The sequence below is a fragment of the Pezoporus flaviventris genome, unplaced genomic scaffold, assembly GCF_033815535.1.
Source record: "Pezoporus flaviventris isolate CSIRO_AGI_PZ_B2104156 unplaced genomic scaffold, CSIRO_AGI_Pfla_v1 ptg000066l, whole genome shotgun sequence".
NCBI lineage: Eukaryota > Metazoa > Chordata > Aves > Psittaciformes > Psittacidae > Pezoporus > Pezoporus flaviventris.
The window spans coordinates 20,481,522-20,497,210 of record NW_026892614.1 but is presented as its reverse complement, the minus strand read 5'-3'; the positions used below and the strand labels follow the sequence as shown (position 1 = coordinate 20,497,210).

Genomic DNA, 15,689 nt, shown 5'->3' with positions numbered 1-15,689 from the left:
ATGGCCCTGATAGCAATGTTATTCATCAGCTTTAATTTTCTATGTAAATTTAATTTTAAAAAGTTGTGTACAAGGAACCAGTATGTGCCACTTTTACTCAAGTTGCTATATGACCATACATTTTCAATGAAGTATCGAAGTGTTCAGAAAGTTTCTGTACAGGTGTGCTTGTATTCCCATTTGTGTAAATACTTATTTGCAGTCCAGTTGCAAGTGGTATAATGCCACACTTGTTCATAGATTATTATATTTTTTTAACTCTGTATAGTTCATAAAATAACAAAAACTAAAGCTACAATGCAGGGGATTTCAAATAGGAAGTCAGCTGTGAGCGGAAAGGTTGCACGTGCACATGCTTAGTGGACAGTATGGATACGCATAGATAACAGCTCTCAGTATGTTTTCTCTGTGACTTTTATCTCTCGTATCCCTCACGGTAGCAAAATGGGATTCAAAAATCTTGAGGTCACTGAGAAAACATTTTGAAAAGTCTTTACCAGCAGGAGCTCTGTTGCCTAGTGATTGTTGGAAGCATTAGGAAATGTTAGTGTGTTTCTGAATCAGCATTATTTGTCATGGAGGGAACTGGGAAGCTGTAGTGTTCTTAAATAGTGCAAGTGTTTAGCAAATTTTGCATTGGTGTTTAACTACAACTCTTGCTGATTAAAGAAGTAAGAATTGCATTTTTAAATAAATGTTGACATTAATCATTGATAGCTACTTAAAGATAATTAAGGTGTGTAAGCCTTTACCAAAGGTATTGATGATTTTGAGCTGACAGTGGCCTATACAGTGATGTCATTGCTGGTACTTAAGTCACTGTATTCAAAGGAAGCTTTTGAGGTATCGAGTAAAACAGTGGTTAATGTTTGTTTGATTTGCTTTATCCTTTAATCAAATACTAGAAGGCTGAAATATATGATGAATAAGTAGAAATAAACATGCAAGTAGAAAATCAGTGATAAGTATCATTTTGGTTTTGTTTTTTAAGTGTCAAAGGCCAAATGGCAATATTTGAGGAGATGATAGAAGATGAAGAAGGGCTTGTCGATGACCGTTTACCCACCACAAGCAGAGGACTGTGGGCAACCAGTGAAACTGAACGTGCCTTGAAAGCTATTCTCTCCTTTGCCAAAGCTCACCGAATGGATGCTAAGCTAACTGAAGAAGGCAGCGTATTTCTGGAACTCTTTGAAGCATGGAAAAAGGAATATAAGGTACAATAAATGAGACGGTGATGAAACAGCTGGGGGGGTCTCTTTAATGTAATGTATGCAAATTGAAGCTGAATATGAACAAACCTATGTTATATTCCTGAAAATAGGGTTTGCCTACACAGAACTTTTTCATAGTGTTTATTTTACAGGGTTTGATTTAAAATGGTTTAGTATGATTGCAGAGTTTGTAAAAGCTATGCTGGTTCCTAAGCAAATTAGTAAGCATTGTAATTGCATCTAGTAAGACAGCATACAGATACATTTAAATGGGTTTGTTTAGTTAAATCAGAATAGAGCAAGACTCGGCAAATTGGTCAGTTCTGTAATTCAGTTTACCTTCAGTCTTGTGCTAGCTACAGGTGTCCTTTCACTGTTGCTTTATTTCCTGGATCTTGTTTACTACACAGTGTAACCTGAAATAGTCTCCTGTTGTTTGGTCAGAGTGCTACAAAAGTATACTGTCACTTTCTTTTATGCATTGTTGTGTATCTGTGTTTCCTTGAAGCGAGTACATGCAAGTGATGGAGAAGGGGGAATTGCTGTTGCACACAAGGGGTCTCATCCTGTCTTAAAACCTAGGGTGCAATTGAAAGTGTTTCCTCTTGAATGCTTCTCATTTTTAATTAACAGACTTCAGCTTCAGTAGAAAACGCTTGGTGTGCTAGTGCCAGGTTTATTTGACTCACGTGCTCTGTTTTGGTTTATGATTCTAGGGAATTGTCACTTTTTCTAAGAGCTTTTGAAAAAGCAAAGATACTTCTTGCAGAAGTATGCTATCCAAGAATCTAAACATTTATTACATTGTTATTATAGAAGATAGGAGAAGAGAAGATACTGTAGCAAGTGATTTCCTTTATGTATCTTGGATTACCTAAAGGGAATTTAGTCAGGGGGGTTGGGTTTATGTGGGTTGGTTTGGGTTTGTTTTGTTGTGTTGTTTGTTTTTTTTTTTCCCCAGAAAACTTGTTTCTGGTCACCTGCTTTCCTCATGTTGGCAGCACTACTTAGGAGTGGGAATCTGGAGCAGCCTTAAAAAAAGTTACTATGTTAAAGAGTAACACAGTGCAAAGTGTTTTTAAACAAAGTAGCATATCAGTCACCGTTTAGGTATTTGATAAAGTCGTTAGACACCTAATAAAGTTGCGCTGCTCTCACAAAGTCAGGGCACTTGCGTATGGTACCAAAATGTGCACTGAAGAATACTGACCCTAGCTGTTCTCATGCTTCATCATTCTATGTCCTTGGCTTGTAGTAGCTCACAAAAGGAGGAGACTGTAAAGTAAGTAGTTACCGAGGCATTGCTATGTGTTGGGGATTTTCTGCTGCAAGAAGGGAGCATGGTCTCTTCATGGCCTTTTACTTTAGGAAACAAATTTGGGACTAATATGCCAATGACAATGAAAATAGTGCCAAAATAATTCCATCTGTTGTGACTTAGAAATGTTAAATCAATTGGCCATACTACTCTCACATCTACAGGGATGACACTCTGTAAAATAACCCTTAAATCTAAAACAAGCTGGGGATTTTGTTGTTAGTTTTTGTTTGGGTTTTGGGTTGTTTTCTCTTTGTTTGTTTTTTTTTAGCAAAAGTATTTTTTGCTTACTTTCTCCTTTAGTTTCTTTAGTCTTGGGGGAGTAAGCTCCTTTCAGCTTATTTTCTGTCCTTACCCTGTATGCCAGGTTTAATACACAGTAATTTTATGTTTGTAATCTAGGCTTAGCTCAAAACAAATGCTTTGGTAGTCTTTCCTGAGCTAAAAGAAAAACCCAAACAATCAACCAGCACACCTCGCAGCAGCTGATTGTTTCGAAATATCTCTACAACTGAAAAATCAGAAATCAACAACTAGTAAACTAGTAAGTTTTGCAATTTGCAAAAGGTCTTAGAATTCCAGTAAGATCACTGAGGAGGGTTTTTTTTTTTTCTTTGTTAAATAATATGTAAATAGTGGAAAGCTTGGAAAGAAATATTTTACAGTCAATCTAAAATTACTGTCAATAATTTGTCAATTTTAAAATAATGTGGGCTTATGTGTATACTGACAGTTACTGCCATTTCTTTTGTAGAGAAACAGAATTTGCATTGTGTTGGTAGAATTGAATCTGGTATTATCTCACCTAGTGCTTGTCCGTGCCTTTAACAAGACCACTCAAACTGTTAGCATTTCTTTAAAACTTCGTCCTTAGGAAACAGTCTTTGTACTTAGTCTTTTTCCTTATGTTATTCAGCGTTTGTCTTGCAAGGCGTTTTCTTTCTGAACTTTTAGTTGGATTAGTTACTGTAATAGTTGTAGAAGAAATGAGAGATAGCTATTTATAGTTATTCATAAAGAGAGGCTGGAAAAGAAAGCGGGCAATATGATCTCTTACACTGTTTGTTTTCCTTCTTAATTTGTTGTTGTGTATGAATTACTGTAAAGAAATATTATCCCTTATTCCAGAAAGATTTTCACAATGTATGTTGTGTGGCAGAGTCATACAAGGGAGCTCAACTCAGTTCTGCTACTAGTTTGTTTGGGCTTTTCTTACAGTTACTTCATGAATATTGGATGGTACTTAGGGATCATGTCTCTGCTATTGATGAACTGGCAATGGCTACAGAACGGCTGAGGGTGCGGCATCCTGATGAGCCAAAACCAAATCCACCAGTTCTCCACATCATAGAACCACATGAGGTAAAGTACTTGACAGGAAGAAATCTTTTTTTCTGAAAGAACCTACATCCTACAAAGATAAAATCTATATCTAGATCTATGTGTAAGGTCTGCAATATGCCTTTGTTTTATTTCAGAAAGCCACTGGTGGAGTAGAGCGTTCCTATCTATTTCTGCATTCAGTATATGAGCATTTTTGAGCTTGTAACTCTTACTTTGATGCGACTTTCTCAGCCTTTTGACTGTAAGAGTGACAAGACTGTTGTCCTTCCAGCAGCAGGGGAATTGCTGAGGGACTTTTCTTTACAATTGGCCAGTTTTCCAAATTTAAGTTGACCTGTTTTCTTACCTGTATTACTACTTTCCATAAGGAAAAAAAATAGAGTGGAAGCCTAAAAGACAGATTTTTATTATTTTTTTTAAGTATTTTGGAATTTCTGAGTCACTTCTGAGACATTTTCTGTTCATGAACGTAGAGAAAATGCTGGGTTGATTTAACCTCCTAATATTTTTGTTTTTTTTCCACCAATAGAAATGTTTTCGATAGAAACATTTTGTGTTTTTTTTTTTTTTCAGTGAGATTCAATGTTGGATAGAAGAGCTTCTTTTCTTTATTTCTGTAGGGAAATAGGTGTTTAATTTGTGTATTAAAGCAATTTTTAAAATTGATCAATTTTCTTAACAAATGTTTAACAAAGTCTAAGATTTATGTATTTACAACAATAAAAGAAACACCTATTACTTCTTTGGCCTTCATCCTTCAGGCACTTGCCTCTTCTGCAATATTAATAGCTATACCCCTGCCAACTGTAATTAATTTAAAAAGAAGTCAGCTTGATGTTTCTATGTTATTATAGGTTAAATGAAAAGTGAAAGCTTCTAAGAAGTATGAAGAAAGTAATGAATAATTTCTTACACATTGTTTTTGGAACCAGCAGTAGAGTCTAGATTCTGTTTATCTGTAAGAAGATAGATGATAAATTGAATGAAATTTCATAGAATCATAATTTGAAAGGAACTTTCATAATAATAAGTTACTTTAAATTGGTTTTGTCTCTGGGAAGAACCAATAATGCAAATAAAACAATGAAGAACAAGTCTGTGTACATCCTGTGTCTCAGCCCATTTCGTAGTGCTGTGTTTGTACTGGGTACAGGAAAGGAATAGATAATTTTGCTTGGGGAGAAGCATATCTTAAATTTACAGCATGAGCTCTTCTTCTGTCTGTCCCCAGTAAAATATTCAATTGAATTTTGCCAAAAAATAATTTAAGCCTTATTGTCAAACATTTTTTTCTTAATATTTTCTTCTTTTAATGCATGTTTTATACTCTTTTTCATAGGTAGAGCAAAATCGAGTGAAACTTCTGAATGACAAAGCAGTTGCCAAATCACAGCTTCAAAAGAAATTAGGACAACTTCTGTATCTCACTAATCTGGAGAAAGTAAGGTTTATGGTTCTTTGGTCTTTACCAATGCGATGTACTCTTATTTACCTAGTACAAGAAACCTACACTTATTGTTTGGGTTTTTTTTGTTGTTGTTTTGTTGGGGCTTTTTATTTATTTAAAGCTTACATTTTAAAATATCTTTTCTGTAAAGATTCACTGCATGTTGAAATTCAGTGTGTTGTTCTTTGCATTACTGCGTAGTTACAAGGTTATTTGTTATACTATTTATTTTGGCTATTTGCTTAATTACATAGTTATAAAACTATGAACTAGTTTTAGACTAGTTTAAAACTAACTGGGCCATGCTTAGTAGAAGCCTTATAAAATGATGTACCTCTCAGCATACCCTTGCTATTTTAAAAAGAGCTTACTTTAAACAGAAAAACAAGCAGGTCTGTAGGTTAAATAAGTGTAAAAAAAAACCAACCAATACCACAAAAACCGTATGTATGACACATTATTTTAATTACAGTGTTTTAAGTACAGTTATGCTTAGCTAGGCATAGGTAAACGTGATTAATTATACTTAAGTGTTTTTACAGCAATGATGAGTTTCTTGTTTGAAGTTGTATATTACCAGGATTTTTCAAAGCTTCTATAGAGATGCAGATATGATCTGAAGGACTGCAGTATGAGCAGTGCTTTTTTTTATTTACCATTAATTACATATTTTTTTAACTCCTCAGGATAGACTTTATTTGTTAATTAATGATGTTTTTTAATTTGCTCATAAGAACTTCAGTATTTATTTTTCAGAAGCCTATTTTAAATATAGAATAATTGTAGTTATTGACATATCAAAATGTAAAGTTTATTTTCTATGTACAGTCTCAGGATAAAACTACCGGAGGAGTTAACCCTGAACCATGCCCAATCTGTGCACGTCAACTGGGAAAGCAGGTAAAAACTTTAGTCAGTGCCTTTTGATTTCAGAACGTCTTTAGCTAGGTCTGAGTCAGTTGGAAGGTCTCAGCTGACATGTAGATATTCTGGGCCTGCAAATGAAGAACAGATTTTGCAATGCAATCTTTTGTTTGTAATGCATTTTGTCAAAAAAACATTAAGTCTCTCTGTTGAAAATCTTATTTTTTCTTAAATCCAAAGATGTATTCTAGAATTTAACAATAGGTAAAAAGGAACTTTCTTGAGGACTCTTAATAAAGGCTGATCTAGAATAAATGTGTAGACTCTTGCAGAAGGCCAATACAAACATTTGTGTAATTCTTTTAAAAATTGTGTAAATACTCAATCTGTGTACTTAATCTATACATTAAGAGTCATTACTTTCCTCAAGTTTAAAACTGGGCAAATGCGAGAAATTAATAATAAATGCACAGAACTTCTATGGATCATGAATCTTTCTGTGCTGGAAAACTTTGAAATCCAGGCTTTTTAGCAGCTTGAGTGCTAAAAATCCTAAAATCTTTCCATTTTTATCTGTCGAGTTTTGTGAAAGTAATGTTTCTATGAAAATGTGATTTATCACATATTAGTATACTGGCTTTCTTTTTCATTGATCCAAAACTGATACTGTGTGTTGTTTGTTTAATTCCCTGCGCAGTGGGCAGTGCTGACATGTGGACATTGTTTTTGTAATGAGTGTACAGCTATCATCATAGAACAATACAGCGTTGGCACCCGTCGGAGCTCAATTAAGTGTGCCATTTGCAGGCAGACCACATCTCATAAAGAAATATCCTATGTCTTCACTGCAGAAACGGCAAATCAGGAAGATGATATTCCTGTAAAGGTACTTTTTAGTTTGAGCTTTGTGGCCCAAGCTTTCAGCAGTGTGTATTTGTGATCCATGTTGCACACTGCATTTAGGCAGACAAATCCACTGTATAGTTTAAAAAATAGGTTCACTTTACAGTTCTTTTTCTTTTGAAAGATGTATGCGTAGTGTATATAGGCCTTTCTTATAGTGTAATCAGTGTTTTTGCATCCATCCCCAAGGAAGGATACACATTATCCTGTTAAGCAAGTTTTTTTGCTTCGTTGGTTTTAGGCTTAGGTTTTTTTTTTAACTTGCCTTTTTCATAACTTTCAATAGCTTTGGGAACAAAATATGGAAGGAAATGGTGTGCAAGAGGGTAACTTTTAATATCTGCTCTTTAAATGTGCCTGACAAAAGGATGGATTACAAAATTACACACCTGTTAAAGTAATGCTGTCTTTGTTGTCATTCCCCCCCCTCCCAACACACAGCTTTTGCTGAGCTTTAATTATGAATTTTTTCTTTAAGCATTTGACACTGGGTAGAAGTACATGCTGTTTATAGGCAGGTGATGAGGGTGTGTTTTTTGGTAGTGCATCTTGCTTATCTGCATTTTAAACCTGTTAGTATTTGATTAAAGCCTCACTTACTGGATACAGATACCTATTGACTAAATGGTTGTTGACTAAAGAGTGACTTTTGGTCTTAAACAGGTTCCTGCCTGGGCAATTTCTTTCTCAATGCTTTCTACTGACAATGTACAGCTCTGTTGAAGACTGGTAGCTGTATTTTCCACACTGATTTTCTGTGTTTATTCCTTTCACCCTGGCTTTCTGATGAGATCAGGTCTTTTCACTGAACAATCTTAGATTTTTCCCTTAATTTAGAAACCAATTAGATCATTGCAAAGGCCTTGACAGAGAGTCTGAGTTTCAGAGGTAATTAATTTTCTGTGAGTATTATTGAAATAGCCATACACATGAAATATGTCGCCTACTCTGCAAAATACCGTGGCTTGACTTTCCCCGTGCTACAAAAGATATTTTAAAGTTCAGGTCTTTGGGAGAAACTTTATTTGTAACTGTTGTGCCTTCCTAATGACAAAGGTAATGAACCTATAGACATAAATGTATACAAAATCGGTCCTAATTGTCCTGTTTCATCTTCTTTTCTTGGTAACACAGGGTTTTCATTGGGTTGAAGGTGAAATGGAGGAAGAGAATGCATGTCCCAGAATCACAGAACTGTACTGAGGTCAATGCTACCACATAGCTGTTCACACTAGTTATGTCAGCCTCTCTGAAAACTGAAATCCATTTTACGAGCAGATGCTTTTTAACTCAAATGGTTAGATTTGAAGTAGTTGACAGCATCTGGCACCAGGGGGAGTAAATAGGCTGTGTTTTTGAAGTGCTAGTTATTGGGACCTTGCTTCATAGGTGTTTTTAACAGATTATTTTCTCAGGGTTTGGAGATATCACCCTGTTTCTAACGACATTTCAAATATGTTTCATAAATTACATTACAAAATAAATTCATGAATAAAACACAGAAGGAACATGGCACCTACTGTCCTGAATAAAGAGTTGTAGTGTTTTATTGATGTATTTCTGAATCAAAAGCTTAGGGCAAAGCAAAAATCTGAACTCTGTGTGAATTCCTGTGTCATCTTGAGCATGTCAGATTCTTATTTCATGAAAAATTAAAAATTCATACTGTAACCTCTCTGTATGTGCTATCAAAACAAGCAGCACTGTTAAAAGTTTCTGCCTCATATTCATTTAAGGACAGTTCACAAAGAGTAACTAACTTCTTATGGTTTCTATAGAATACTGAGGTTAAGATTAGTATCTTGCAGCATGAAAACTGTGTGACTTAATCAGTGTTTGTATTTTTATCTTAACTTTCTCAGTCCCTCTGTTCTCTTTCAGTATTGTACCTCTCTTTTTTTCTTCTGTTTTGTCATCTACATCTTGTTCTTTATTGTACCAGCACTAGCCATGTTAAGTTAGTCCTTGAATACAGAAGGACTACTGTAAATGGGAGCATTTCATACTGAGAGAGAGATTACTGGCATCCCTGCATGTTTTGGTTCTGTAAAAGCTTCCAGTGCCTGGTCAGTGTTACCATGGGTATTGCCAGGCTGTCATCTGGGACAGAAATTGTTTGTTAGAGGGTAATTCTGATTCAAATGTGTGCTGCTCCAGAATGAACTAGGACTATCCAATCTGTTTATAAATACCTGGATATTCAACAAAATGACAAACTCAAGGTGTATGGGGTAACATTGTTTTTTAAGACAGACTGAAAACCAAGACCTTATAATAGCAAAAGTGCTTCTATAAGTTTCATCTTTCCCTAAATATTGAGAATAAAATTGAATTTTTTTTTTTTGTGTGCTGTGAACCAAAGGTATGGAGAACTTTGCACACTTAGTTACCTTATTTAAAAAAAAAGAGCAGACTGACTGCAACCACTTTGATCTTAGTGCTGTTCTTTTCTTCAAAATCACATTTGTAACACCTGAGTCATAGGAATTCTGAAGGATGGAAAAATCAACAACTAATTGTAGTACCTCTTGTAGCAGGGCAAAATAAGACCTATGGTAAGGTCCAGAAGAGTCTCTGAGGAAAAGACAGAGCTGGATGGGGCTTTGAACAGCCTGGTCTAAAAGGAAGGTGTCCTGACCACGGCAGGGGGGTTTGAACTAGGTGATCCTTAAGGTTCCTTCCAACCCAGCCATTCTATGATTGTGTGACAATTAGAGCAGATTAGCCAGAATTGTCATCACTGAATTAGAGATGAATGGTATCAGAAAAGCACATAAATGACCCTGAAATGCATAGGAAATACCAAAAGTTAGTCTTCAATCTGTAAATGGTTATGATTGGCAGGCAGCTGCCATAGGGGTGCAGATGTGTTTTTCATCCTTGCAGATTATAACACCTACTGACATAAGCATTTTTAATTGTCTGACTTTCTGAAACAGTGTTAACTTCTAGGTGGAACAGAGATAACATGAAAAAAGCTGGTTTTGTTTCTATGTTTATGACAGAGTTGGAACCACTGTGGAAACCCTGGGAAATAACATGGTACAGTTTATTGCAACCTTCGGTAAAACAGGCTGCAGAAAGTCTTTTACATGCATTTCTGGAGCGTTCATTTAGCTGCATAACATATGAATGACCAGGCAGTCCAGCATTGTTCCCCAGCTTGTGCTTGGACTGCTGACATCCTTCCCCGCCAATTCTGCAAGCAGCATAACTTCACTAAATTTGATCTGTCATTGTGGCAAGCCAACATAGTTAATTCAATGGTCAGAGGACAGGTGCAGACAGAAATAAAACAATTATCTGTTCAGCTAAATCTAGCACAGCTTGAAATTATTATGCATGTTAGAACTAGTAAGGAATTAAATAAGGGCTTGGAAAAAAAAAAAACAAAAACAAACCCAAAAAAAAAACGCAAAACACCTCAAGTAAAATTGCTGTAATACGAAGTGTGCACTGAAGGATAGAGAGGGAGATGCTAAAGACCTGTTTCTCAGAATCCTCTTGCCACTGTAAGGGTAAAGGGAGAAGTACAGAAATCAAAGTGGACAAGAAGTAGAATGTAATATTGGGTTCATTAAACACTGAAATACTTCTGAATGCAGAATCTGAAGATGTTTTCATTGCAGCACACACTCCTTCAAGAATTAATTTAATCATATTTACCAATTTCTTTTCATTTTAAATATAATTAACATGCCTCATAGTACTGAGCATAAGTTTGGTGTTGCCAAAATGCGAAGCAAAAGCAACAGAAATAGCAGTCGGGTTTTTTCATTGCCAGCTTTCAAGAGGTGTGAAGGGATGGAAATTTAAATATGCATATGGTAGGTTCTTTAAAGATTGTGCCACTAAGTTAATCTTTAAAGATTGTGCAGCAGGCCTACCTGGCAACCGCAGTTGTGTTTGGTTCAACTGCACTGCTTGGGCTATCCATTCTGCCTCATGCAGAACTAGACAGGTGTATCTGTGTGATGCTTCATTCTTCCCTGTACTGTGCACACTGTAAGACACCACTAATCGTACAGTACTGTGTTACAAGGAAGGTATAAAAGCAATTCAGTGCTACTTAACCTGCCCTTCCTCCAGTTTGCTAATTTTGAATTTGTGTAAGATATATATAAGTCCTAATATAACAGTATTTATTAAAGTAATAAATGTGGAAGGAGTTGTTTAATATCCTACTTTACTGATGTTCTTCTTTAACTTTTCAAAGGGAAGTCACTCCACCAAAGTGGAAGCTGTGGTCCGAACACTGAAAAGAATTCAATTTAAAGATCCAGGAGCTAAATCCTTAGTTTTCTCAACGGTATTAATCACCATTTTCTGTCTTGTCTGTGTGTGTCTGTGAGTTTAAAGCAGTCATAGTGTTTTCAGGAATTAGTTTAGCTACCAAAATGTTGAATCACTCTGTACAGGCACTTGTTTGTTTTGAGAATTTGTAGGGCAATTCATGTGGCTGGGACATGAACAATGATGGTAGTCAACAGATGTAAAAGCTTGTTTCTTTAAAGGGCAAACACTTTGATTTGTAAGGGAGCATTAGAAATTCTATGTATTTTAAAATGTAATGTTCAGGTATTTTTGATACATTGTAGAACTGCTTTTGTGATGGCTACTGATTTATATTCAAACTGATCTTTTTAATTACATTTCTAATTTAGTTTTACGAAAGATTCAGTTTCTGGCACACAAATCTTTTTCTCCCCCATCTACCTGTCCCTTTTTTTATTAATTGCAAATTCTAGTATTTTGAAAGGCCTTTTTATCTCTTTCTCCGTGAAGTTAATTAGCATCTATTAGTCGTCATTGTTGTTTGTAATGTTGAGTTCCTTTTACTGTGTTTTTTTTGTGTTTTGTGTTTTTACAGTGGCAAGATGTGTTGGACATAATTTCAAAAGCTTTGTATGACAACAACATGATTTTTTCTCAGATCAATGGAATTAGTAAATTTCAGGTACATAAAGGATATTTTTCTGAAAATTAGTCTCAGTGGGGAAGATTACAGTTCATGAAAGTCAATTTGATCCTTTTACTTTTATTGCCTCATTTGAGAAATTGAAAAAGCAGCGGATTTGTTTGGCAGAAGCTTCGATCTCTTAACTCATTAATTCTGAAAATCACAATCACAAGCCTTTGGAGATAAACAGTGCATTCACTTTTGAGAAAGAAGCATTGGCATGGATGTTAAGGATGAGACACCCTGATCAGTGCTGCAAGAAGTTCTTGCCTTCCTGATAGCTGTCAGATATCTGTTCTGGGATGACAGGTCTTGGATCAGTCAGGCTGCAAAATTGTCACTCTGGGGCCTAGAGTAGCTGATAGCATCTCTTGAAAATAGAGATGTCCCCCCAGTCTTTATTGAGGAGCTTGTGTCATGCTGCTGCAATGTTTGCCTTTTAGGAAAATCTCTCTGCATTTAAATACGATCCAAACATCAATATTTTGCTGCTGCCTCTTCACACTGGTTCCAATGGACTCAACATCATTGAAGCAACTCATGTTCTGCTTGTGGAACCCATTCTGAATCCTGCACATGAGCTACAGGCTATTGGCAGAGTACATCGTATTGGCCAAACAAAGTAAGAGTTAAAATTGTGTTGAGTGGTTTAGATATGGTCCAGAATAGAGCTGCATATCAGGATCAGAAAAATCTAGTTTACTGAACTTCTCAATTGTGGAAATTGGGGTATTCATAGGATTCCTTTTCTTAAAGAGAATTGTGTAAGAGAGAGAAAGATTAAAATGTTTGCTGAAAATATACAGTATGTCTTTTGGGGAGTTCTTTTGTACCATTGGGTGTGACATGCAGAAGCAAACTGCATTCAGACATTTAGGAACAGTGTGGGCTCTTGAGTTCAAAATCCTGAAGACCCTTGTTCAGCTGTGCCCTATTTTATGTATGCTGTTGATACCTTAGTTTTCAGCTTTGAAGTTCTTCTTGTAAGCATGTCCAGAAATGCCATAGCTTTGCAGGTCTGAGTAACTCCCTATTTATGTCATATGTGGCTAAGTTCAGGCGTGGCCCTTCCTCATTTGCTTGAGAGGCTACTTCTAACTGGTCATTCCCATCTTCAGATTAGGAACTGTGTAAATTTTTGGGGAGGTTGTGTTCTTTGTTGGGTTTTTTTGTTTGCATGGCGTTGCATTTTTTACGAAAAGAAAGTTATAGCACACACTCTCTAGAACTGATTAGTTTTTAAATCACAGTTACGCCCTCACTCCATCTAGATCTCCTTGAAAACATTAATGAGTTACATATCTTACATAGGTTGTTCTGAACACTTAACAAAGGCTTTGGAAAGTTTGTTCTGAACAGATAAGGTATATAAGTTTTTTCTTGTGTTTCATATCACTTGAAAAAATAATGAAAAAAAAACCTGTACATGAAGAAGAAAAATAACTGGAATTAATTCTAGAATATTCTTATTCCAGAATAATAGTTTGTGTTCTGGAAATGGAGGCAAAGCAAGAAGGCATGAATGAGCATGTATGTAAAAGAATGTTTATGAACAGGTGGATATTTGGGTGTTGGTAAAGATTTTGAATTAACTTTGAGGGCATAGGAAAGATTGATTGCAACAGCCTACGTTATAATTTTACATGATGCTGGCACATAAAGGTCTGGCAAAAGCCTTGCAATAAACCCAGTAAGAATATGTGCTGTAGTTCTCTAAGAGTAAGACTTCAGCTAGGCTTATTTGACAAAGGGCTATTTCCAAGTACAGTGAGCATGAGGGAATATACTCTGTTTAGTTTCACTGGTGCAACTATTACCAGTTCACTTGAGTTCTTCTTTACTTCTCTTTTCTTGAGCACAGCTTTGCTATGAGTCACAAAGTATTCCCCCAGCATGCCTCTGCTTAATGTAACCTGCCAAAGTTTCAATTTAAGATCTGAAAACCATCCAAACTCTTTCAAGAGTTCATATCTTGAAAGATGTTTATATTGGGGAGCCTGGAGTGATTTTTCATTTTTATCTTTGGAGCTGACTCTTTTCCATTTCACTTCCTTGTCCCTAACACTTCTTTTGTTATTACAGCTTTCTTTTTGAAATTTTATTTCATAATGGAGTTCTCATTTTGGTTTTTATTTATTGACATTCTGGGCTTTATGTTTTACCATGTTTACAATTTCATGTTGACTGACTACAATTACTGACTTTAAAACAAAATATTACAGTATTTTGCCATTTTCAAGAACAGTATTGTTAAACATCTTTTTTTTTTTTTTTTTATGGAATGAGCTTTAATTACCCATTACACTGAGCTCTGTCTCTTGGACTGACTTGTGACAATGCAGCATAAACATTGTTTGCATCCAGTGGGCCTAAGTCATTTCTTTAAAAGACAGGCTAAGCTCTTGAGGACTGTTTGTTTATAGTGGGGACACAGAAAGCAGAACTTTGCCCAGCATCTGGTTTTGCGTTTTAGTTAATACAGCTTATATTCATTTAGTGTGCAATCTAGCCTTGTGGAAGTGTGTGCTCTGGGAGTCAGTAGGCACCCTTAAATATCAGTAGAAGTTGTTAATTACCTTGTAAAATTTCTTTCTTAGAATACAGGGACATTTTTTCAGCACTCTTACAGTAGTTGCTGTGAGACAAAAATGTGGTCTTAAACTTTGACAGTAACAGCATAACTTCTGCTCACTTCTGGTCTTGTTTTCTCTTTTTAAACACATTCAGATCTACCATTGTTCATCGGTTCCTGATAAAAGCAACAATAGAAGAGAGAATGCAGACAATGCTGAAAACTGTAGATAGAAGGTATGTGTTGATTTTTTTTTTAAAACATCATTATTGCACTGAAAATGAAAAGATGGTTTTCAGCCACACTTTTATGGCAGGTATGCATATCTTGCATATAAACTTCTCCTTCCATGTTTTGATTGACAAAACAGTTTTATAACTGGAAAGGTTGATCTTCTAACCTGGTTCCCAGTAACTTGAAGCTTAAGGTATTTCAATTGTCTGGAGAGTATTTTGGTTTCATTTTGTATATTTTATTTTGTAAAAGTCAAATTAATTAATAAATTGCATGTTATGATTTATCTTTGCGGTTTATCTACCTCCATTAGTATAAAAGCACTGCAGTTAACCGAGTAACATTAAGCCTGCAACTGGAGGAACAGCATATGTTACAAGCTTTAATATAGGACACAAATCCTTTCTTTCATTATTTTTAAATTCTACAAACCTGGTCTGTCAGTGGTGTGTCACACTGGTTGATTTGCAGTGAGTACAAGTGTTGTCCAGATGCTAGCACCTGAGTCAGCCTGGTGTGCAGGCACAGAAAGTGGTTTTCACTGGTTATCTTTTGAAAACTCTAAGCAATGATGGACAGAGAGTGGGACAAAAGTGGTATTTACATTCTTTATGCAGAAAGTACAAGAGGTTTATACCTCTGGTACTAGAGGTTTGTCCCTCTTGTACAAGTCTAGAAAGAGGCCTTACTTTGAGAAAATTAGAAATTTTTTCACGGTTTTGGCTGTTACAAGTTATGAGACTAAAAACTTACACATATCTTTAGCTGTAGTTATAAAAGATTTCAGCTTTAGCTTTGAAAGTATGATTTAATCAGTTTCCGTATCTGTAAAG

General features: G+C 35.6%; 1 protein-coding gene across 5 annotated transcripts in view; it reads left to right on the top strand.

The window, feature by feature from the left end:
• SHPRH (SNF2 histone linker PHD RING helicase) overlaps positions 1–15,689 on the top strand; it is a 49,710-nt gene that overhangs the window by 32,859 nt on the left and 1,162 nt on the right. For 4 of the 5 annotated variants that reach the window (XM_061471437.1, XM_061471439.1, XM_061471436.1 and 1 more), the window contains 9 exons: positions 992–1,217; positions 3,751–3,894; positions 5,216–5,317; positions 6,152–6,223; positions 6,885–7,073; positions 11,307–11,399; positions 11,961–12,047; positions 12,494–12,672; positions 14,778–14,858. In XM_061471437.1, coding sequence (XP_061327421.1) covers positions 992–1,217; positions 3,751–3,894; positions 5,216–5,317; positions 6,152–6,223; positions 6,885–7,073; positions 11,307–11,399; positions 11,961–12,047; positions 12,494–12,672; positions 14,778–14,858 — 1,173 coding nt within the window. The remainder of the gene's footprint in view (positions 1–991; positions 1,218–3,750; positions 3,895–5,215; positions 5,318–6,151; positions 6,224–6,884; positions 7,074–11,306; positions 11,400–11,960; positions 12,048–12,493; positions 12,673–14,777; positions 14,859–15,689) is intronic. The other variant, XM_061471440.1, reaches the window with a different exon arrangement.